We start from the raw sequence: 25,809 nt of genomic DNA on the forward strand, positions 1-25,809 counted from the left end.
CTTTACTGGATCTTTGCAGAGTGCTCAACTCTGCTCTCTAGACCTCTTGTAGTAGATTGTGCCAATGAGAAACCCGTCTCAGCAAGGTTTAAGTAAAGCTTTTGAGCTCGGCAGCCATCTTAATGGCAGTGTGTGGATTAGACAGGATAAAAGTAGCTTACAACATTGGAGTGGCTGAATTCCTAAGATGTGTTAGCTTCTTTAAGTGATAGCTATGGGCTTAGGAAGTGAACTGTTGTAGATGGTAAGGGGAGTTTTTGCCTTTACAAACTGGGGTGGTTTTGACCGTGTAACTGCTAGTGATGATACGAGTATTGCGATACTCGTTAGTATTGTGGCAAGGAAACAAAGCGGATTTAACTTCTTTAGGAAACGAACATCATTATGTTGTCATCCAGAGTCACATTATTTATTTATTTATATTTTCCAAGCTATAGACTACTATCTTACTTACAACAGGTTTTTAAAGGACTGAAGAGTTAGGTCTGCGTCGTGTTTTCATTTTCGCCATGGAAAAATATTGAATTACTGATATGGTCACAGCCCTAGTAATTGCTGAAATTCCATCACGCGAGTAAGGATCTTCAGTGACTAGGCTAACGATGATGTAATCCTTCCACAGGTGGCGTCATTGAGGAAGGTTGGAGCACACGGACAAAATGGTGACCATTCCTGAGTACTATGAGGGGAAGAATGTGCTGATCACAGGAGCCACAGGCTTTATGGGAAAAGTCCTGCTGGAGAAGCTGATGCGGTCCTGCCCTGGAGTCAAGGCTGTGTACGTCCTTGTCCGGCACAAAGCGGGCCACGCTCCCCTGGCCCGCATCGCAGACATGATCAACTGCAAGGTGAGAAGAGCTGGAGAAGGGGAAAGGTCTAATGGGGGAGCCAAAGAAGAATGTTCAAGGGGGGTAGCCAAAACTCTGTAGGCTGTGTGGGGTGATGCGTCGTAAGTTCTTGACTGCTTGTTACGGAGACTTCGTAGTTCCACAGCCCACACTCCATACGGTCTTTACAATTGGGCCATGGCAGACCACGATGTAGGCCAGCCTAAGTCTTACTAATGGAATTGCTTTCTTGGAGTGCTTTCGAACCAAAACGCTTCCCTCCACCTACACAATGATTTCATTAAAAAACCTTGTAGGCTCATTTTAGCTTATTGGCTGTGAAAGTGGCATGAAGGAGTATTACAACTCTAGTACAACTGTATTTGTTTTTAAGCTTTTTGACAGGTTACGAGATGAGCAGCCAGACTTTGCTGAGAAGATAGTGGCTGTGAACAGTGACCTCACCCTGCCAGAACTGGACCTGAGCAAAGTGGACCAGGAAACGCTTGCTGACTGCATCAACATAGTCTTCCACTGTGCTGCAACCATCCGATTCAATGAGCCTCTAAAGTGAGCCATTGTTTCTCTCCTGATACTGATACTGCTCCCCAGAACGTTGTTTCACTTCTGCTCCCAGAAATTACTCTCACAGTTTTACTAACCCTCCGGACGTACCTATCTATTGCTTAGGTTTATTTTTTTTATTTTTTAAAATACATTTTTTTATATATATATATATATATATATATATATATATATATATATATATATATACACTGCTCAAAAAAATAAAGGGAACACTTAAACAACACAATGTAACTCCAAGTCAATCACACTTCTGTGAAATCAAACTGTCCACTGAGGAAGCAACACTGATTGACAATAAATTTCACATGCTGTTGTGCAAATGGAATAGACAAAAGGTGGAAATTATAGGCAATTAGCAAGACACCCCCAATAAAGGAGTGGTTCTGCAGGTGGTGACCACAGACCACTTCTCAGTTCCTATGCTTCCTGGCTGATGTTTTGGTCACTTTTGAATGCTGGCGGTGCTTTCACTCTAGTGGTAGCATGAGACGGAGTCTACAACCCACACAAGTGGCTCAGGTAGTGCAGCTCATCCAGGATGGCACATCAATGCAAGCTGTGGCAAGAAGGTTTGCTGTGTCTGTCAGCGTAGTGTCCAGAGCATGGAGGCGCTACCAGGAGACAGGCCAGTACATCAGGAGACGTGGAGGAGGCCGTAGGAGGGCAACAACCCAGCAGCAGGACCGCTACCTCCGCCTTTGTGCAAGGAGGATTAGGAGGAGCACTGCCAGAGCCCTGCAAAATGACCTCCAGCAGGCCACAAATGTGCATGTGTCTGCTCAAACGGTCAGAAACAGACTCCATGAGGGTGGTATGAGGGCCCGACGTCCACAGGTGGAGGTTGTGCTTACAGCCCAACACCGTGCAGGACGTTTGGCATTTGCCAGAGAACACCAAGATTGGCAAATTCGCCACTGGCGCCCTGTGCTCTTCACAGATGAAAGCAGGTTCACACTGAGCACATGTGACAGACGTGACAGAGTCTGGAGACGCCATGGAGAACGTTCTGCTGCCTGCAACATCCTCCAGCATGACCGGTTTGGCGGTGGGTCAGTCATGGTGTGGGGTGGCATTTCTTTGGGGGGCCGCACAGCCCTCCATGTGCTCGCCAAAGGTAGCCTGACTGCCATTAGGTACCGAGATGAGATCCTCAGACCCCTTGTGAGACCATATGCTGGTGCGGTTGGCCCTGGGTTCTTTCTAATGCAAGACAATGCTAGACCTCATGTGGCTGGAGTGTGTCAGCAGTTCCTGCAAGAGGAAGGCATTGATGCTATGGACTGGCCCGCCCGTTCCCCAGACCTGAATCCAATTGAGCACATCTGGGACAACATGTCTCGCTCCATCCACCAATGCCACGTTGCACCACAGACTGTCCAGGAGTTGGCGGATGCTTTAGTCTAGGTCTGGGAGGAGATCCCTCAGGAGACCATCCGCCACCTCATCAGGAGCATGCCCAGGCGTTGTAGGGAGGTCATACAGGCACGTGGAGGCCACACACACTACTGAGCCTCATTTTGACTTGTTTTAAGGACATTACATCAAAGTTGGATCAGCCTGTAGCGTGGTTTTCCACTTTAATTTTGAGTGTGACTCCAAATCCAGACCTCCATGGGTTGATAAATTTGATTTCCATTGATCATTTTTGTGTGATTTTGTAGTCAGCACATTCAACTGTGTAAAGAAAAAAGTATTTAATAAGAATATTTCATTCATTCAGATCTAGGATGTGTTATTTTAGTGTTCCCTTTATTTTTTTGAGCAGTGTATATATACAGTTGAAGTCGGAAGTTTACATACACTTAGGTTGGAGACATGAACTTGTTTTTCAACCACTCCACAAATTTCTTGTTAACAAACTACAGTTTTGGCAAGTCGGTTAGGACATCTACTTTGTGCATGACACAATACATTTTTCCAACAATTGTTTACAGACAGATTATTTAACTTATAATTCACTGTATCACAATTCCAGTGGGTCAGAAGTTTACATACACTAAGTTGTCTGTGCCTTTAAACAGCTTGGAAAATTCCAGAAAATTATGTCATGGCTTTAGAAGCTTCTGATAGGCTAATTGACATCATTTGAGTCAATTGGAGGTTTACCTGTGGATGTATTTCAAGGCCTACCTTCAAACTCAGTGCCTCTTTGCTAGACATCATGGGAAAATCAAAAGAAATCAGCCATGACCTCAGAAAAAAATGTAGACCTCCACAAGTCTGGTTCATCCTTGGGAGCAGTTTCCAAACGCCTGAAGGTACCACGTTCATCTGTACAAACAATAGTACGCAAGTATAAACACCATGGGACCACGCAGCCGTCATACCGCTCAGGAAGGAGACGCGTTCTGTCTCCTAGAGATGAACGTACTTTGGTGTGAAAGGTGCAAATCAATCCCAGAACAACAGCAAAGGACCTTGTGAAGATGCTGGAGGAAACGGGTACAAAAGTATCAATATCCACGGTAAAACGAGTCCTATATCGACATAACCTGAAAGGCCACTCAGCAAGGAAGAAGCCACTGCTCCAAAACCACCATAAAAAAGTCAGACTACAGTTTCGAACTGCACATGGGGACAAAGATCGTACTTTTTGGAGAAATGTCCTCTGGTCTGATGAAACAAAAATAGAACTGTTTGGCCCTAATGACCATCGTCATGTTTGAAAGAAAAAGGGGGAGGCTTGCAAGCCAAAGAACACCATCCCAACCGTGAAGCACGGGGATGGCCTCATGATGTTGTGGGGGTGCTTTGCTGCAGGAGGGACTGGTGCACTTCACAAAATAGATGGCATCATGCGCGAGGACAATTATGTGGATATATTGAAGCAACATCTCAAGACATCAGTCAGGAGGTTAAAGCTTGGTTGCAAATCGGTCTTCCAAATGGACAATGACCCCAAGCATATTTCTAAAGTTGTGGCAAAATGGCTTAAGGAAAGTCAAGGTATTGACAACAAAGTCAAGGTATTGGAGTGGCCATCACAAAGCCCTGACCTCAATCCTATAGAAAATTTGTGGGCAGAACTGAAAAAGCGTGTGCGAGCAAGGAGGCCTACAAACCTGACTCAGTTACACCAGCTCTGTCAGGAGAAATGGGCCAGAATTCACCCAACTTATTGTGGGAAGCTTGTGGAAGGCTACCCGAAACGTTTGACCCATGTTAAACAATTTAAAGGCAATGCTACCAAATACTAATTGAGTGTATGTAAACTTCTGACCCACTGGGGATGTGATGAAACAAATAAAAGCTGAAATAAATCATTCTCTCTACTACTATTCTGACATTTCAGAGGCCGTCCTCTTAAAATAAAGTGGTGATCCTAACTGACCTAAGACAGGGAATTTTTACTTTGATTAAATGTCAGGAATTGTGAAAAACTGAGTTTAAATGTATTTGGCTAAGGTGTATGTAAACTTCCGACTTCAACTGTATACACACACACACACATATACACAGTGCATTCAGAAAGTATGGACCCCTTGACTTTTTCCACATTTTGTTACTTTAGACTTGATTAACTAAAATTAAGTTAATTGTATTCCTCATCAATCTACACACAATACCCCATAATTGCACATTTATTTTAAAAATACCTAATTTACATAAGTATTCCGTCCTTTTGTTATGAGACTGGAATTTGAGCTCAGGTGCATCCTGTTTCCATTGGTCATCCTTGAGATGTTTCTATAACTTGATTGGAGCCCACCTGTGGTAAATTCAATTGATTGGGCATGATTTGGAAAGGCACACACCTGTCACACCTGTCCCACAGTTGACAGTTCATGTCAGTGCAACAACCAAGCCATAAGGTCAAAGGAATTGTCCGCAGTGCTCCGAGACAGGATTGTCTCGAAGCACAGATCTGGGGAAGGGTACAAAAACATTTCTGCAGCATTGAAGGTCCCCAAGAACACAGTGGCCTCCATCATTCTTAAATGGAAGACGTTTGGAACCACCAAAACCCTTCCTAGAGCTGGCCGCCCGGCCAAACTGAGCAATTGTGGGAGAAGGGCATTGGTCAGGGAGGTGACCAAGAACCCGATGGTCACTCTGACAGAGCTCCTGAGTTCCTCTGTGGAGATGGGAAAAGCTTCCAGAAGGACAACCATCTCTGTAGAGTGGCCAGACGGAATCCACTCCTCAGTAAAAGGCACATGACAGCCCGTTTGGAGTTTGCCAAAAGGCACCAAAAGACTCAGACCAGGGAAAACAAGATTCTCTGGTATGATGAACCGAACATTGAACTCTTTGGCCTGAATGCCAAGTGTCACATCTGGAGGAAACCTGGCACCATCCCTACGGTGCAGCATGGTGGTGGCAGCATCATGCTGTGGGGATGTTTCTCCAGCGAAAGGGACAGGGAGACTTGTCAGGATCGAGGGACAAACCTGCTCCGGAGCACTCAGGACCTCAGACTGGGGTGAAGGTTCACCTTCCAACAGGACAACGACACTAAGCACACAGCCAAGACAACACAGGAATGGCTTCGGGACAAGTCTCTGAATGTCTTTGAGTGGCCCAGCCAGAGCCCGAACTTCAAATCAAACTTTATTTGTCACATGCACCGAATACAACAAGTGTAGACTTTACCGTGAAATACTTACTTACAAGCCCTTAACCAACAGTGCAGTTCAAGAAGAGTTAAGAATATATTTACCAAGTAGACTCAAATAAAAAGTAATAATAACAAGTAACACAATAAGAATAACAATAATGAGGCTATATACGGGGGCACCGGTACAGAGTCAGTGTGCGGGGACTTGAACCCAATCTAACATCTCTGGAGAGACCTGAAAAAGCTGTGCAGCAACACTCCCCATCCAACCTGACAGAGCTTGAGAGGATCTGCAGAGAAGAATGGGAGAATCTCCCCAAATACAGGTATGCCAAGCTTGTAGCATCATACTCAAGAAGACTCAAGGCTGTAATCGCTGCCAAAGGTACTTCAACAAAGTACTGAGTAAAGGCTCTGAATACTTATGTAAATGTCATATTTCAGTTTATTTGCTAACATTTCTACAAAACTGTTTTTACTTTGTCATTATGGGGTATTGTGTGTAGATTGATGAAGGGAAACTATTTAATCACTTTTGGAATAAGGCTGTAACATAGCAAAATGTGGAATAAGTCAAGGGATCTGAATACTTTCTGAATGCACACTATATATTATGGCAAGTACAGCTCAAATAAGCAAAGAGAAATGACTGTCCATCATTACTTTAAGATATGAAGGTCAGTCAATATGGAAAATGTCAAGAACTTTTAAAGTTTATTCAAGTGCAGTCGCAAAAACCATCAACCGCTATGATAAAACTGGCTCATGAGGAACGCCACAGGAAAGGAAGACCCAGAGTTACCTCTGCTGCAGAGGATAAGTTAATTGGAGTTAACTGCACCTCAGATTGCAGCCCAAATAAATGCTTCACAGAGTTCAAGTAACAGACACATCTCAACATCAACTGTTCAGAGGAGACTGAGTGAATCAGGCCTTCATGGTTGCAAAGAAACCTCTACTAAAGGACACCAATAACAAGAAGAGACTTGCTTGGGCCAAGAAACACGAGCAATGGACATTAGACCGGTGGAAATCTGTCCTTTCGTCTGATGAGTCCAAATTTGAGATTTTTGGTTCCAACCGCTGTGTCTTTGTGAGACGCAGATTAGGTGAACAGATGATCTCCCCATGTGGGGTTCCCACCGTGAAGCATGGAGGAGGAGGTGTGGGGGTGCTTTGCTGGTGACACTGTCAGTGATTTATTTAGAATTCAAGGCACACTTAACCAGCAAGGCTACCACAGCATTCTGCAGCTATACGCCATCCCATCTGGTTTGCACTTAGTGGGACTGTCATTTGTATTTCAACAGGACAATGACCCAACACACACCTCCAGGCTGTGTAAGGGCTATATGACCAAGAAGGAGAGTGATGAGTGCTGCATCAGATGACCTGGCCTCCGCAATCACCCGACCTCAACCCAATTGAGATGGTTTGGGATGAGTTGGACCGCAGAGTGAAGGAAAAGCAGCCAACAAGGGATCAGCATATGTGGGAACTATCAAGACTGTTGGAAAAGCATTCCAGGTGAAGCTGGTTGAGAGAATGCCAAGAGTTTGCAAAGCTGTCAAGGCAAAGGGTGGCTACTTTGAAGAATCTCAAATATAAAATATATTTTGATTTGTTTCACACTTTTTTGGTTACTACACGATTGGGGTGGCAGGCAGCCTAGTGGTTAGAGCATTGGGCCAGTAACCGAAAGGTTGCTGGATCGAATCCCAGAGCTGAACAAGGCAGTTAACCCACTGTTAGGCTGTCATTGTAAATAAAAATTTGTTCTTAACTGACTTGCCTAGTTAAATAAAGGTTAAATAAAATACAAAAATAAAAATGTCATAGTTATATTATAGTTTTTTAATGTCTTCACTATTATTCTACAATGTAGAATGTAGAAAATAGTCAAATTAAAGAAACATAGTCAAATTAAAGAAACAGTCAAAAGTTGACACACTTTTGACTGTGTGTATATATTAGTAGCATTTCTGTAATGATGTTTTGTGACATTTTCTTTGTTCTCCTTCTTTCAGAGATGCTATGCTACTGAATGTTCTAGCCACCCAGAAGATGGTGGCTCTTGCCCACAAAATGAAGCACTTGGAGGTGTTCCTCCACGTGTCCACAGCCTACGCCAACTGTGACCGGACACTCATTGAGGAAGTGGTTTACCCACCTCCGGTTGACTACAAGAAGCTCATCGACAGCCTAGAGTGAGTAAAGTTCTTTGCCGATTGTTAGAAACGGAAGCCAAGAGATTATAGTAATTTACAGCTTGGCATGTTTGACTGAGATGAAATGGAAATCATAGATAAGTAGATGCTTTGCATCCTGTGGATTAGTTAGTAGTGGCTAATGAATAAGCTTGGTAGCTATCACTTGAGGGTCTATCAATATCTCACTGCATGGACTGAAACTGTGCCAAAACAGGGACGGCCTCTGATTTAAACTTCATGGAGTTTGGTTACTGATTGAGTGGCACTCACTCATTTGTGGTAGGGCAATTGGAACTGTTAAAATGACGTTTGCTTTACTCTAAATGTTAGGTGGGGCCTCTGACTGCTCTTGCAGGTGGTGCAACAGGACACACATGCACAACATGGTCACCAGTTGTGTGAAAGTCACTGTTCTGTTCATGTAGGAATGTTTCCATCCCTAAGTATTACAGTAGGCATTTGCTAATTTCTTCAGAGACATACATGTATGTGTGTGGGGAAAGGGAATTTCGGAGACTTATTTGGTTTGTGGTCTTGGGAATATATATTTTGTATTTGAGCAATATGGCAGATAATGGACCTTTTTATTGTGGCTCTGTCTTCAATGTGTTTTCATGTTGGTTAGATGGATGGATGAGAAGCTGGTCTCAGCGATGACCCCAGGGCTGATTGGAAAAAGGCCCAACACGTACACCTACACCAAGGCCATGGCTGAGTACCTGGTCCAGCAGGAGTGTGGGAACCTCAACGTGGCTATAATCAGGCCTTCTATAGTAGGGGCCAGTTGGAAAGAGCCATTCCCAGTGAGTCTTCCCATGTACTGAGCCGGCTGTCTTCTAAGCGGTAGCTATACTGTAGCTGACCATGGTCAATTCTGTATACTGTTCATAACATGGTTTTTCACTCTTAGGGCTGGATTGATAATTTCAATGGACCTAGTGGAATATTCATTGCAGTAAGTACCTTAAAAATATGTTCTCAAATTTTTTTTTTTTTCCCACCTTTATTTAACCAGGTAGGCTAGTTGAGAACAAGTTCTCATTTACAACTGCGACCTGGCCAAGATTAAGATAAGCAGTTCGACACACAACAACACAGAGTTACACATGGAATAAACAAACATACAGTCAATAATACAGTAGAAAAAGTCTATATACAGTGTGTGCAAATGAGGTAGGATAAGGGAGGTAAGGCAATAAATAGGCCATGGTGGTGAAGTAATTACAATATAGCAATTAAACACTGGAATGGTAGATGTGCAGAAGATGAATGTGTAAGTAGAGATACTGGGGTGCAATATGTAAAACGCTCAGATCGCAATAATGCGATCATGACCATTTCAAAGGTGTGGCTGCTGATTTATAACCTGAGAAACCACATTCCCATCACCTGGTAATGAACCTAGCACATTCCCATCACCTGGTAATGAACCTAGCACATTCCCATCACCTGGTAATGAACCTAGCACTTCTCTGCCCTGTATAGGCAGGAAAGGGGATCCTGCGCACCATGAGAGCATCCAACAACGCAGTGGCTGACCTGGTGCCTGTGGACGTGGTCATCAATACCACACTGGCTGCTGCCTGGTACTCAGGCTCCCAGAGACACACCAGGTCAGTCTCACACACACTGCAGCTGTCATCTGTAGAGCTGAATGAATAATGTGATTGTGAAATGCAAATATTATTTCAGGTTTCTATGGCAGACATTCTATTTTGTTTCCCTTTATCCCCGCAGGCCTAAGAGCATATTGGTGTACAATTGCACGACAGGCAGCATCAACCCGTTCCACTGGGGTGAAGTTGGTATGAAACGCTCCTCATATCTTATCCAAATACACTCTGACTGGATTTGTTCTCGGATGCTCCAACAAAGCAGAATGATAAATAATGATTATCAGTCATACTCTTTGAGGGCCCACTCTTATCACTGTAGTGAATGTGAGAAGGTTTTGGTTTACTCCACACCCTCATTGGAGTGTTAGTCTCCTCCCTGTAAATGACCTCTCCTGGATTTGTGTCCAGTGTACAGTTTAGTCATTTAGCACACACTCTTATCCAGAGCAACTTACAGTAAGTAGTGAGTGCGTACATTTTCATATACTGGTCCCGCATAGGAATCGAACCCACAACCCTGGCGTTTCAAGCGCCATGTTCTACCAACTGAGCCACATGGGATCCTGTGTACATAGTCTCTGAATGCTAGCCATCTGAGAAAGATCAACATTGTGGCAGGCTTAAAGGCAATAGGTAAACTATATAACATGACTGGTATTCTTGAATAAAAATGAAAAACTGTTCCAGTCTTAGTACAATATTTGTTTAGTGCATTAAAGATGGATGACATTTTCATAGTGGCAGTTGTATAGTTCCCTTTAAGCTGTTAACCTGTTGGGTTTGTTGTAAATGTCAATATATTTGTTACTCATTTACCATAGATTTTTTATGCTTTTAAAATATTTCTGGTGACATCACTTTGTTGTTAACATTGCATTTCTGCATTCATTAGGCTTACTTTGAAGTCTATATTTGCTCCGTTGTTTTGTAATACCCCTAGTCTCATTCAATAACTTGTACGGTTAAAAATAATAATTGTTAAAAGCACTTCAAAGGTATTTTGTCTAAACCAAACATCTGTTGCCGCTTGCTGCTTAACTCTTTCTTTCCACTTTGGAGAAATGAGTGGTTGTGCCAACATTACCCCTGTTGAACCCCCTACCTTTTGTCTCTTAGAGTACCATGTAATATCCACTTTCAAGAGGAACCCCCTCGAGCAGGCCTTCAGACGGCCCAATGTAAATCTCACAACCAATCACCTTATCAATCAGTACTGGATCGCTGTAAGCCACAAGGCACCAGCCTTCCTTTATGATCTCTGCCTCAGGATGACAGGAAAAGAGCCCAGGTAAATGACACCCCGCTCGGTCACACTCCCTCTGCATTCTCGCTCAGTGTAGCCCAATGTACTGAACCTGTTCCAGCGATGTCATGCTTCTGTCCAATGTCTTGGGGGGGTAAGGGTGCATAAGCCATCCATATACAGTGGGGCAAAAAAGTATTTAGTCAGCCACCAATTGTGCAAGTTCTCCCACTTAAAAAGATGAGAGAGGCCTGTAATGTTCATCATAGGTACACTTCAACTATGACAGACAAAATGAGGAGAAAAAATCCAGAAAATCACATTGTAGGATTTTTTATGAATTTATTTGCAAATTATGGTGGAAAATAAGTATTTGGTCACCTACAAACAAGCGAGATTTCTGGCTCTCACATACCTGTAACTTCTTCTTTGAGGCTCCTCTGTCCTCCACTCGTTACCTGTATTAATGGCACCTGTTTGAACTTGTTATCAGTATAAAAGACACCTGTCCACAACCTCAAACAGTCACACTCCAAACTCCACTATGGCCAAGACCAAAGAGCTGTCAAAGGACACCAGAAACAAAATTGTAGACCTGCACCAGGCTGGGAAGACTGAATCTGCAATAGGTAAGCAGCTTGGTTTGAAGAAATCAACTGTGGGAGCAATTATTAGGAAATGGAAGACATACAAGACCACTGATAATCTCCCTCGATCTGGGGCTCCACGCAAGATCTCACCCCATGGGGTCAAAATGATCACAAGAACGGTGAGCAAAAATCCCAGAACCACACGGGGGGACCTAGTGAATGACCTGCAGAGAGCTGGGACCAAGTAACAAAGCCTACCATCAGTAACACACTACGCCGCCAGGGACTCAAATCCTGCAGTGGAAGCATGTTGGCTTTTGATGCAATTTGGCATGGCCATGAATCCTCTGAAGCAAGTTTGTTCATGGTACTTTACACTTCAATTAGTAGATGCTTTCTTAATGACGACAATGTAATTAGTGCAATCAAGTTAAGCTTCTGTCAGTCAGACATGCTCAGATACCTTCCAGGATTGGACAAGCCCTCCATTCTTACTGTTCTGTGTTTAACATGTGTCAAGCCAACAATACTCATCCCAATTGAGACTGGTAGGCATTAGTTGAAATTTGCCTATAATACTAGTATGCTTAGACTCTTATCAGTAATATATTATAGATTGTGCTGGATTCATGCCGTTCTTTATTTAAAGATGCACTATGCAGAAATCGCTCCGCCATTACCTGGTTGCTAACAATAGTTTGCCTAATTTCAGTTTGTAACAAAACAAGCAAGTATAGTGTGGAGAATCATTGTACCATCTAAACCGCTGTGAAGTATCTTTTCCATAAACCAAAATATTGTATTTTCAGCTGTTTGAAGCTGGTGTACAAAACCGAAAGTAAGGTTCAAAAATTAAACCTAAACACAGGAATGATAGAAATAGTGCACATAGAACAAAACTAAGGCATCTTAGACTTGCTTTCAATGAAAATGACGGATCTATAACCCAAATGTCTATGTGAATTTGGTCAGATTGCCCAAAAAGATACGTATTACAGCTTTAAAGCTGTGAAAGTGTTCAGGGGTCAGATGTTTGAAAATCTGAAGCAATGACATACCCTTCAGTTTTATTCTATTATCGATTTGTACAAATTGGCTCAAGGTCACCTTTTCCTTGTACAAAAAGATCAATAAGTAATTTATCCCTTGTTCCATTTCGGCCATTGTCTGTTTAACAGTTAGCTAGAGTTAGTTTCAATTTCAGTCAAGGGGAGGATTTAGTATGTTTTTTATAATAATCTCGTCCAGGGGAGGGTCATGTAAGTTATGAAATGTCAAAATTTCTCAGTGTTTTAGAATTGGTAGTTTGAGGCTATATCGATGTGTGCCCGATGCCGCCCCTCATCTCTGATTCTCCACTGGGTGCGCAATATCATTTGCGCCTATAGGCTATTTAGTGTTGCCTCAATCAACTGATCCATAGCCTATTGGTTACGAAATGCATGCTCGGAGAAGCACAGAGCAAAGTTATATTTCTAAGATAGTTGCTGGGAAGGTGTAAATAAAACTAGGCTGCATTACACACTGCAATGGATATTCCAACCCTGAGCCCCAGTCTGCTCTGCTCTTACTGATCAAAAACCTTTTTGTGTACTGCTTAACCAATGGCTGTGCTGTGTAGGGCTACGGTGGCAGTTCAGGAGGAGAGTCAAAAGTTACTTCCGAAAATCATTTATGATTAGGCCTAGCCTATGTTCTACTCAGTTTGTGAAGGAGAGCGCGAAGATGAGAAGGGGGACCGGAGGTCAAATTTGATAGCTTGCTACTACTATAATTGATTTGATGTAAAACTATGTTTATTGCCCATTAATGTATTTATAAAGAGTTACTGAACTCATAATAAGACAGATTCAGGTAACTTACATTTTGGTGCTGAAACTTGAAGCGATCTGAAATGGACAGCTCATGGTGCTGAAAGTAGACAAATTCGATTAAGCATAATTAATTTAAACAGTCTCCTTTTAATTAGACTTTACTAACGAGGGCATTGTGTTAGAGCCTATTTCTTCCTATTTAAGAAATAAGGGGTAGGTCTACCTGTTCGACAGACGAAATTAGGCTATAAGCTGCTATATCCATAGATTTGTCGGTGAATTCCTCCACCCACCATGCACTCTTTAAATAGCCTACCTCAGTGTCAGTGAAGGGCTGTTAAGTTAAAACCAAGGTTTTAACTCGAATTGAGGTGGTATGAGAGTATGCCATAGGCCTATCTTTTATTAAAGAAAATGGCAAAAAGCACACACCCTTGTTAGCTTAAGATTTTGAAGAAAATGAAACCGATCCAATTATTTAAAGTGATCTATAACAGTGCTTTGGTCGATGTTTTATGCTATAAACAAGCTTTAAAATACCTAGGAAAGATGTGACCCTCTGCATACAGGGATATCATTGTTTCCTTTGACATTCAGAGGCTGACTTTGCTTGGGAAGTAGTCTAATTCTGTCACTATCAATTGATTAAGCTATTCACTTTCTATACAATAGAAGATGTTTAATACCAGACAGATTTTAGGGAAACACTTGTGACATTCTCTCGTTGGGTTAAGCCACGGAAGAAGAGTAGCCAGCAGTTAAAGCTTCCATTTTTCTGCGTCGGTAGACATACCCTGTCTCTGGTGGCAAGGTAGGCCTAACTTTCGAAAGTACCACGCTCAGATTACTAATGACGTCTCGATTTTAATTATTTGCAAACAGGGACAGTTTCTTTGCAAACAAGACACACTGATTTGGCATTGTATAAATATGATAAGGTGAACACAGGCCTCTTTCTGTTCATTCTTAGCATGTAACTTCAGTAATTTGTGTGCTATTAAAAATATTCTGATATGTAGAATTACATAGAATTGCATGAAATGTTTATAAAATACAAGTATGATGATAGATTCATGCAATGCTTTTACTATAAAGGAGATATTTCCACCCCTACTCTTGGTCAAATATATTTTACTGAAGGGAGGGCCATCCATTTTCATTTGAGGGGTTCAATTTTATAAATAGTTAAAAATAACATTTACTCCCTTAGCAAAAAGCAATTTCTCAAGCAATAATTTAGCTAGAACTGCTTGGGGGTGGTCAGAGTGGGGAGGAGAAAACTACCTGTTATTGCAGAGAGGTTTGGAACTCTTTCTTATTGGTCTATTAACTCATTTACTGCCTGGTGATTTCATCAGGCAGGCCAAAACTCCATCCCACCAGAACAGGCAGACATTTCAGGCGGTCTTTTCAAAACTGCTCCTACACAAAATAGGCGTTATCATAATTTTTTACATTTCACAGTATTATTCCAATCTCATACAATACCTTCAGAAAGTATTCACATCCCTTTACTTTTTCCACATTTTGTTGGTACAGCCTAAATTTAAAATGTATTACATTACATTTTTTACAAATAACTGAAATGTCTTGAGTCAATAAGTATTCAACCCCTTAACTTCTCTGCGCTACGGATCCCTTTAGCGGGATCATTTTCCTAAACAACCGCTGAATTGCAGGGCGCAAAATATTACTAAAAATATTTATAATCATGCAATCACAAGTGAAATATACCAAAACACAGCTTAGCTTGTTGTTAATCCACCTATCGTGTCAGATTTTGAAAATATGCTTTGCAGCGAAAGCAATCCAAGCTTTTGTGAGTGTATGAATCAGTGCTACAACAGCTAGCCCCAAATTAGCATGGTCACGAAAGTCAGAAAAGCAATAAAATTAATCGCTTACCTATGTTAATCTTCGGATGTTTGCACTCACGAGACTCCCAGTTACACAACAAATGTTATTTTTGTTCGATAAATATTACTTTTATAACAAAAAAAACGCCATTTGGGTTGCGCGTTATGTTCAGAAAACCAAAGCCTCGTTCCGTTTGACGAAAATTCCAAAAAGTATCCGTAATGTTCGTAGAAACATGTCAAATGTTTTTTAGAATCAATCCTCAGGTTGTTTTTAACAAACATAATCGATAATATTTCAACCGGACCGTAACCTATTCAATAGGAGAAAGAAAATGGGGAGCTACCCCTCTCGCACGCAGGAACTAATCAGAGGACACCTGACTAGTTTTGAAAAATCTCGCTCATTTTTCAAAATAAAAGCCTGAAACTATGTCTAAAGCCGGGTCACAGCCTGAGGAAGCCATTGGAAAAGGAATCTGGTTGATACCCCTTTAAATGGAAGAAAGACGGGCCAGGAAACACAGATAAAAATTATGATTTTTTAAAAATCGCTTCCGGGTTAGATTTCCTCAGGTTTTCGCCTGCAGAATTAGTTTTGTTATACTCACAGACAATATTTTGACCGTTTTGGAAACTTTGGAGTGTTTTCTATCCTAATCTGTAAATTATATGCATATTCTACGATCTGGACCTGAGAAATAGTCCGTTTACCTTGGGAACGTTATTTTTTTTTTTATTAAAAAAAATATGACCCCTAGCGTCAAGAGAGTAATGGCAAGCCTAAATAAGCTCCGGAGTAATAATTTGCTTAAGTTGCATGGACTCAATAATAGTGGTTAACATGACATTTTTTATGATACCTCATCTCTGTACCCCACACACACAATTATCTGTAAGGTCCCTCAGTCGAGTAGTGCGTTTGAAACACATATTTAACCACAAAGGCCAGGGAGGTTTACCAATGCCTGGATAAGAAGGGCACCTATTGGTAGATGGGTAAAAATAAAACAAATAAAATAAAAGCAGACACTGAATACCCCTTTGAGCAGGGTGAAGTTATTCATTGTGCTTTTGATGGTGTATCAACACACCCAGTCACTACAAAGATACAGGCATCCTTTACTCAGTTGCCGGAGAGAAAGGAAACTGCACACAGATTTTACCATGAGGCCCATGGCGACTTTAAAAACAGTTCGAGTTTAATGGCTGTGATAGGAGAACTGAGGATGGATCAACAACATTGTAGTTACTCCACAATAATAACCTAATTGACAGAGTGAAAAGAAGGACGTCTGTATAGAATAAAAAATATTCCAAAACATGCATGCTGTTTGCAATAAGGCACTAAAGTAATAATGAAAACATATGGCAAAGAAATTAACTTTTTGTTCTGAATTATGTTTGGGGCAAACACAACACATCACTGAGTGCCACTCTTCCTATTTTCTAGCATGGTGGTGACTGCATCATGTTATGGGTATCCTCGTCATCGTCAAGGACTAGGGAGATTTTTTTTAGGATAAAAATAAACTGAATAGAGCTAAGCACAGGCAAAATCCTAGAGAAAAACCTGCTTTCCAACAGACACTGGGAGACACATTCTCCTTTCAGCAGGACAATAACGTAAAACACAAGGCCAAATATACAATGGCGTTGCTTACCAAGACGACATTGAATGTTCCTGAGTGTCCTAGTTAGAGTTTTGAATTAAATCGGCTTAAAGATCTAGGGCAAGACCTGAAAATGGCTGTCTAGCAAAAGACCATTTAAATCCATTTGAATCCCAATTTGTAACACAACAAAATGTGGAAAAAGTCAAGGGGTACTTTGTGTCCAGTTTCAGTCAAAGTGTTGGAGACACCTACTCATTCAGGGATTTTTCTTTATTTTTACAATGTTCTACATTGTAGAATAATAGTGAAGACATCTAAACTATGAAATAACACATATGGAATCATGTCGTAACCAACCGTTTTGAAGGAGTTCCCACATATGCTGTGCACTTTTTGGCTGCTTTTCCTTTACTCTGCGAACCAACTCATCCCAAACAATCTCAATTGGGTTGAGGTCAGGTGATTGTGGAGGGCAGGTCATCTGATGCAGCACTCCATCACTCTCCTTCTTGGTCAAATAGCCCTTACACAGCCTGGAGGTGTGTGTTGGGTCATTGTTCTGTTGAAAAACAAATGATAGTCCCACTAAGCGCAAACCAGATGGGATGGCGTATCGCTGCAGAATGCTGGGGTGGCCATGCTGGTTAAATGTGCCTTGAATTCTAAATAAATCACTGACAGTATAAATCCTGTTTGGGATAGGGGGCAGCATTTTCACGTTCGGATGAAAAGCGTGCCCAGAGTAAACTTCCTGCTACTCAGGCCCAGAAGCTAATATATGCATATTATTAGTAGTATTGGATAGAAAACACTCTGAAGTTCCTAAAACTGTTTGAATGATGTCTGTGAGTATAACAGAACTCATATGGCAGGCGAAAACCTGAGAAAAATCCAACCAGGAAGTGGGAAATCCGAGGTTTGTAGTTTTTCAACTCATTGCCTATCGAATATACAGTGTCTATGGGGTCATGTTGCACTTCCTAAGGCTTCCACTAGATGTCAACAGGCTTTAGAACCTTGCTTGAGGCTTCTACTGTGAAGTGGGGGCGAATGAGAGCTGATTCAACCAGAGGTCTGCCAGAGTGGCATGACCTGATCACGTGTGCACACGTGAGAGCGACCGGCGTTCCATTGCAATTCTAAACACAAAGGAATTCTCCGGTTGGAACATTATTGAAGATTTATGTTAAAAACATCCTAAAGATTGATTCTATACATCGTTTGACATGTTTCTACGAACTGTAATATAACTTTTTGAACTTTTCGTCTTTACTTTCACCTGGATTTTCCCGCGCCTCGTGAGTTTGGCTTTGTTTACCAAACGCGCTAACAAAAGGAGGTATTTGGACATAAATGATGGACTTTATCGAACAAAACAAACATTTATTTTGGAACTGGGAATCCTGGGAGTGCATTCTGATGAAGATCATCAAAGGTAAGTGAATATTTATAATGCTATTTCTGACTTTTACTGACTCCACAACATGGCGGGTATCTGCATGGCTTGTTTTTGTGTCTGAGCGCCGTACTCAGATTATTGCATGGTTTGCTTTTTCCGTAAAGCTTTTTTGAAATCTGACACAGCGGTTGCATTAAGGAGAAGTATATCTATAATTCTGTGCATAATACTTGTATCTTTTATCAAAGTATATTATGAGTATTTCTGTAAATTGATGTGCCTCTGAAAATTCGCCGGATGTTTTCAAATCACATTACTGACCATAAAGCGCCAATGTAAACTGAGATTTTTGGATATAAACATGAACTTTATCGAACAAAACATACGTGTATTGTGTAACATGAAGTCCTATGAGTGCCATCTGATGAAGATAATCAAAGGTTAGTGATTCATTTTATCTCTATTTCTGCTTTTTGTGACTCCTCTCTTTGGCTGGAAAATGGCTGTGTGTTTTTGTGACTAGCCTCTGACCTAACATAATCATATGGTGTGCTTTCGCTGTAAAGCCTTTTTGAAATCGGACACAATGGGTAGATTAACAAGAAGTTAAGCTTTAATTTGGTGTATTGCACTTGTGAATGTATGAAAGTTACATATTTCAAAAAAATATTTTTGAATTTCGCGCTCTGCCTTTTCAGTGGAATGTTGTCGAGCGGAACCCCTAGCCATAAGAAGATAACCAGCAAAGCACCCCACACCATCACACCTCCTCCTCCATGCTTCACGGTGGGAACCACAAATGCGGAGATCATCCGTTCACCTACTCAGCGTCTCACAAAGACACAGTGGTCGGAACCAAAAATGTCAAATTTGGACTCATCAGACGAAAGGACAGATTTCCACCGGTCTAATGTCCATTGCTCGTGTTTCTTGGCCCAAGCAAGGCTCTTCTTCCTATTGGTGTCCTTTAGTAGTGGTTTCTTTGCAGCAATTCGACCATGAAGGCCTGATTCATGCGGTCTCCTCTGAACAGTTGATGTTGTGATGTCTGTTACTTGAAATCTGTGAAACATTTATTTGAGCTGCAATTTCTGAGGCTGGTAACTCTAATGAACTTATCCTCTGCAGCAGAGGTAACTCTGGGTCTTCCTTTCCTGTGGGGGTCCTCATGAGCCAGTTTCATCATAGCTCTTGATGGCTTTTGTGACTGAACTTGAAGAAATTTTCAAAGTTATTGACATTTTCTGGATTGACTGACCATGTCTTAAAGTAATGATGGACTGTCATTTCTCTTTGCTTATTTGAGCTGTTCTTGCCATCAAATAGCGCTATCTTCTGTATACCCCCGTACCTTGTCACAACACAAGTGATTGGCTCAAACGCATTAAGAAGGAAAGAAATTCCACAAATGAACTTTCAACAAGGCACACCTGTTAATTGAAATGCATTTCAAGTGACTACCTCATGAAGCTGGTTGAGAGAATGCCAAGAGTTCAAAGCTGTCATCAAGGCAAAGGGTGGCCACTTTGAAGAATCTAAAATAGATTTGGATTTGTTTAACACTTTTTTTGGTTACTACATGATTCCATATGTGTTATGTCTTCACTATTATTCTACAATGTATAAAATAGTAAAAATAAATAAAACCCCCTGAATTTGTAGGTGTGTCCAAACTTTGGACTGGTACTTTGTGTATATATAAAACAAATGAAAACCACTCTTGAAAAGACGGCTCAGTGCCAGCTATACCTACCTAATAGCTGCCTCTTCCCTGTTACCATGGCGACCATCACGGCAGGATGATGAAGACCATTACAAGGCTGCACAGGGCCATGATGGTGCTGGAGTACTTCACGAGCCATTCGTGGGTGTGGAAAAATGACAACGTCACCATGCTCATGAACCAGATGGGTGCTGATGACAAGAGGGTATGCTTTATGCCCACCCATCAGTCACACACATTAACACACTTGTAGGACCCACATATACACACACTTCTAGGACCCACATATACACACACTTGTAGGACACGCACGCTGGTAGAGTGGCAGACAGATGAATGGAGTATGTTTGTTTGAGATTGTAGCCGAAGCACAACTGAATTATTCAGCTTGGTTTTGAATGGAGTAATTGTGTTGGATAGTCAGGGCCTGGCTGAAATGCACAGTGAATATACGTTGGTCCAGAAACCTAGTGATAATGTTTCATATTGTACTTTTGTAGACATTTTTCCTCTACTACATAGTTGCTCAATGCCTATCCTTACAATATGAAATACTCTTGATGTTTTTTTTTGGTCCAGACATTCAACTTTGACGTGCGACAGCTGAACTGGGCAGAGTACATGGAGAACTACTGCATGGGGACTAAGAAGTATGTCCTGAACGAGGCTGAATCCGGCCTGCCAGCAGCACGCAAACACCTCAACAAGTAAGAGAAATGTCTCTATCTGCACGTGTTAACTTGACTATGCCACCTTTTTTATACGCTAGGGGAGGTCCTCGGAACTAAACACAGGTCCTTTCAAATGAACGATGTACAACAGAATTAAACAGTGCCAATGTTTATTAACACAACCAAATCAAATCAAGTTTATTTTATATAGCCCTTCGTACATCAGCTAATATCTCGAAGTGCTGTACAGAAACCCAGCCTAAAACCCCAAACAGCAAGCAATGCAGGTGTAGAAGCACGGCGGCTAGGAAAAACTCCCTAGAAAGGCCAAAACCTAGGAAGAAACCTAGAGAGGATCCAGGCTATGAGGGGTGGCCAGTCCTCTTCTGGCTGTGCCGGGTGGAGATTATAACAGAACATGGCCAAGATGTTCAAATGTTCATAAATGACCAGCATGGTCAAATAATAATCAGGAGTAAATGTCAGTTGGCTTTTCATAGCCGATCATTAAGAGTATCTCTACCGCTCCTGCGGTCTCTAGAGAGTTGAAAACAGCAGGTCTGGGACAGGTAGCACGTCCGGTGGACAGGTCAGGGTTCCATAGCCGCAGGCAGAACAGTTGAAACTGGAACAGCAGCAAGGCCAGGTGGACTGGGGACAGCAAGGAGTCATCATGCCCGGTAGTCCTGACGCATGGTCCTAGGGCTCAGGTCCTCCGAGAGAGAGAAAGAAAGAGAGAAGGAGAGAATTAGAGAGAGCATACTTAAATTCACACAGGACACCGGATAAGACAGGAGAAGTACTCCAGATATAACCAACTGACCCTAGCCCCCCGACACATAAACTACTGCAGCATAAATACTGGAGGCTGAGACAGGAGGGGTCAGGAGACACTGTGGCCCCATCCGATGATACCCCCGGACAGGGCCAAACAGGAAGGATATAACCCCACCCACTTTGCCAAAGCACAGCCCCCACACCACTAGAGGGATATCTTCAACCACCAACTTACCATCCTGAGACAAGGCCGAGTATAGCCCACACAGATCTCCACCACAGCACAAACCAAGGGGGGGCGCCAACCCAGACAGGAAGATCACGTCAGTAACTCAACCCACTCAAGTGACGCACCCCTCCTAGGGACGGCATGAAAGAGCACCAGTAAGCCAGTGACTCAACCCCTGTAATAGGTTTAGAGGCAGAGAATCCCAGTGGAGAGAGGGGAACCGGCCAGGCAGAGACAGCAAGGGCGGTTCGTTGCTCCAGAGCCTTTCCGTTCACCTTCACACTCCTGGGCCAGACTACACTCAATCATATGACCTACTGAAGAGATAAGTCTTCAGTAAAGACTTAAAGGTTGAGACCGAGTCTGCGTCTCTCACATGGGTAGGCAGACTATTCCATAAAAATGGAGATCTATAGGAGAAAGCCCTGCCTCCAGCTGTTTGCTTAGAAATTCTAGGGACAATTAGGAGGCCTGCGTCTTGTGACCGTAGCGTACGTGTAGGTATGTACGGCAGGACCAACTCGGAAAGATGGGTAGGAGCAAGCCCATGTAACGCTTTATAGGTTAACAGTAAAACTTTGAAATCAGCCCTTGCCTTAACAGGAAGCCCGTGTAGGGAAGCTAGCACTGGAGTAATATGATCAAATTTCTTGGTTCTAGTCAGGATTCTAGCAGCCGTATTTAGCACTAACTGAAGTTTATTTAGTGCCAACAATACATACAAATCCTAACCCCTGATACACACCCTGGCTAGGACTAGGGCTTAGAGGACACGCACAATGAGTTAGTAGCAGGGCAATAAATAATACTAAGTATCCAAGACTCAAGCCTTGCATGTAAAACACCTCTAGGAGAATCTCATGCAAACTTTAGATCATGTACACTGAGGCCAGTTCATTAGGTACACCACCCCATTCATAATTTATTTTCGCTCTTACAGACATGAGTCACTTGGCCATGGCTTGCTATATAAAGCAGGCATCGAGGCATTCAGTTACTGTTTGATTGAATGTTAGGATGGGCAAAACAAGTGACCTAAGCAACTTTGAGCGTGGTATGATCATCTGTGCCAGGCGTGCCGGTTCCGGTATCTCAAACTGACAGCCTCCTGGGCTTTTCACGCACGACAGTGTCTAGGGTTTACCGAGAATGGTGCGACAAACAAAAAATAGCACTCCTGGCAGGTAGCAAGCCAGTTACAGTTACCCATAGCTGGCTAGCTAGTTTTATAGTTTGGTTATTTATTCCCAAAAATATGTTTATGACGCTATCTACATTTTTATAAACTCCTCACAACGAGACTAAGCCAATTTGCCAACGCTAAAATCAATGTCATCTATAACGTCATAATTTTGTCTGACATGCCAAAAAATGCAGCCATGTTGATTCAATTTGACACTTCGCATCCACTGGAGTATGACACGTGACTACAGTTTGCGTTGAATTGTGGGTCATATTAACCCCACAAGTGATAAAAGTTCTTCATTTGCTCCCTCGTGCCAAAATTGAGTGGCCAAGGGGGCAACATTAGTGAATTGGACATCCACTTAAGATGGCAATCAAACTGCATCCGATTTCGACTGGGATTTCTCAGAGAAAGTGGCTAGCGCTCGGGCTGAGGAGGGTAAAAATAACGTGTTTGGCCTGCAACCCAATTGAGTAACGTTTCCACTCCCCAAATAATTCAGGCTGTTCTGGATGCAAAGGGGGGGGGGGGTCCAACCCGGTACTAGATGGGTGTACCTAATAAATTGGCCACTAAGTGTATATTCACACACGTTGTAAGATGGCACACTTATGGTTAAAACATGCTTTGTAAGATGGCTCACTCAAGATGAAACACGCTTTGAAAGATGGTAACACATTTGTGATAATTAGCATGCAAAAGCACACGTGAATTCATAAGACTTGTCGCTCTTCTCTAATCAAAATAGCCCCTCCAAAAGACAGCCAGCTCTGGAGGAAGTGGTGACAAAATAAGACAAATATACAAAGACTTTGTCCGCCTGCCAAGACAACCCCGAATCTCTTGCCTGAATACCAGCTCATTCGCTAAGGGCGTACTAGACCAACAACAAAAAACATTCTACCTACTTTGCCTAAACATCAGATTTTCAGTCTGACTGAAGTCGCCCAATAAAAGACGCAATAGTCTCTCTACAAGCCAGAATGTGGAATACAATATTTACACTGATTTTACTGGTTGTACATGCTGTGAGTCCTTTTGGCGGAAAGAGGTGAGATGGGGTATCCACAGGAAAGTGTTGTTTACCCAACTTTTTGCGGCTCCGGTAGGTTCTGTTGCTTGTATTTTCAATCTCTTGGCTCATTGCACGTGATGCACAATATGTAAACAATAGCCAAATGTAACCAAACGTAGTCAACCGAAGCAAGTTTACTTGCAATCAGCTGAAAGTGTTTGCCGTTCTGTCTGTGGTTCGGTTAGGCTCGGCCTTATTGTGCAAGTGTTTATCATATTGAAAATAAAAAACGGAAATATCAACCGATATACAGACCAGCGTACTGAAGGTTGAGTTGATAACACTTCTCTGTGGATATTTTCTATCAGATTACCTCCAACATGGGGACAAAATCATTGGCTGTTGTTTACGTGAGTAAGCGGTAAAGCATTCCGAAAGAAAGAAAGAAAAGTTTGCTTACCCAAAAATTTGACAAACACAGCCAACCAGGTGAACAGGGATGTGCACCGTTCCCTGTGCTCCGGGGAAGAACGAAAGCTGCCTTGAGGAAGGTTCCGTTTAGGTATTTGACATTACTCACCTCATACCAGCCACTAGGTGCCACTGGCTACAATAAAAACTATCCTCTTATTTAAAATGCCCAATTGATCTTGAATAATTAATTGTCATGGCTTTGAAATTGTATTTTTTTGTTCTATGATGCACACATTTCTTTCAGTTTTTCAGGATCACCAGCAAATCCCAATGTTTCCCTGGTATCCTCTGCTTTAACATTCATCTTTGCTCACAATATTCAAAGGCTAAATCTCTATTACATGTGTCATCAGGAAAAGTTATATTTAAAGGGATACTTTGTGATTTTGGTATCCACGAGTTCATCTCTCTGGGGAAGTAGATAAAGGGCTTCATTGCCAAAATCCCGAAGTATCCATTTAAATGTCATATTCCTGCTAAATTGTATTGCAGCAGATACATTTTCCTAGCTAGTTGATGTATTTACTAATCTCCTGAGAATGCAGGTGAATGCATCTACATGCAAGCTACCAAGAACACTTCAATGTATTTCTTAATTTACCGCAAACTGATCTCCATGGCAACTAGGCTCTGGTCATAAAACAACAGTTTGTTATCCTCTTGTATGTTTCAGGTTGAGGAACATCCGCTACACGTTCAACACGGTCCTGGTCGTGTTCATCTGGCGAGTGTTCATCGCGCGGTCCCAGATGGCCAGGAACATCTGGTACTTTGTGGTCAGCCTCTGCTTTAAGTTCCTGTCCTATTTCCGAGCATCCAGCACCATGAAATACTGAGTCCACGTGGTGTACTCACCTTGACCCCATCCACCCTCCTCAACCCAGCAGCCCCAGTCCAGTCCGCCTTCTCTCCCTCCTGCCCAGCCCCCCTTCAGATAGCTATGTATCCGACAAGGCTCTGCAAATCCTAGAATATTTTGAGTTACTTAAGTGTCTGACATTAATCTACCGTATGTGAAATGTGCCCTTCTCTTTGCAGTGTGATCCCTGATGTGGGGGGTAGAACTGCATTTGACTAATCATGAATCTAATCAGACCCCAGGTCCTATGATGCTCACCTTGCACATTGATAGTCAGCCAAACAGAGTTATTGATGCCTAGTTTGGTTGTCATGGAGATGGAGCATTGCTTTGCTGACAGCCCCCAGGGTGGTCAGGCGGTGGCTTTGATTAACAGTTTACATTTTCCTGCTTGAATAGGGGTGAAGGCACCCATATACTGTATGCTTGATGGTGGCAATGACTATTACCCAATGACATGATCAAGCACAAGGTAGATGGTAATAGATTGACTTTTTACAGTGCCTAACAGGTATGATTATCCTGCATCAGCTGACCTTGCAGAGCTATGTATTTAAA

General features: G+C 42.2%; 1 protein-coding gene across 1 annotated transcript; it reads left to right on the forward strand.

Annotated features, from left to right (window-relative positions):
- Positions 1-659: 659 nt before the first annotated feature.
- LOC120066704 (fatty acyl-CoA reductase 1-like) lies at positions 660-25,228 on the forward strand. The gene is made up of 11 exons (XM_039018156.1): positions 660-848; positions 1,222-1,397; positions 8,001-8,180; positions 8,809-8,986; positions 9,094-9,138; positions 9,669-9,796; positions 9,930-9,988; positions 10,916-11,087; positions 20,116-20,245; positions 20,620-20,747; positions 25,066-25,228. Exons 1-11 carry the CDS (start codon positions 660-662, stop codon positions 25,226-25,228), a joined length of 1,548 nt encoding a protein of 515 aa, XP_038874084.1.
- Positions 25,229-25,809: the final 581 nt, after the last annotated feature.

This window comes from Salvelinus namaycush, chromosome 21 (assembly GCF_016432855.1).
Source record: "Salvelinus namaycush isolate Seneca chromosome 21, SaNama_1.0, whole genome shotgun sequence".
Taxonomy (NCBI): domain Eukaryota; kingdom Metazoa; phylum Chordata; class Actinopteri; order Salmoniformes; family Salmonidae; genus Salvelinus; species Salvelinus namaycush.

What these genes read in the sequence shown, in the direction of transcription:
- LOC120066704 (XM_039018156.1), top strand. Translation starts at nt 660, where the DNA reads ATGGTGACCATTCCTGAGTACTATGAGGGGAAGAATGTGCTGATCACA. An exon ending in CGATTCAATGAGCCTCTAAA is followed by an intron (nt 1,398 to 8,000) that starts GTGAGCCATTGT and finishes TCCTTCTTTCAG; the next exon opens with AGATGCTATGCTACTGAATG. An exon ending in GCACGCAAACACCTCAACAA is followed by an intron (nt 20,748 to 25,065) that starts GTAAGAGAAATG and finishes TGTATGTTTCAG; the next exon opens with GTTGAGGAACATCCGCTACA.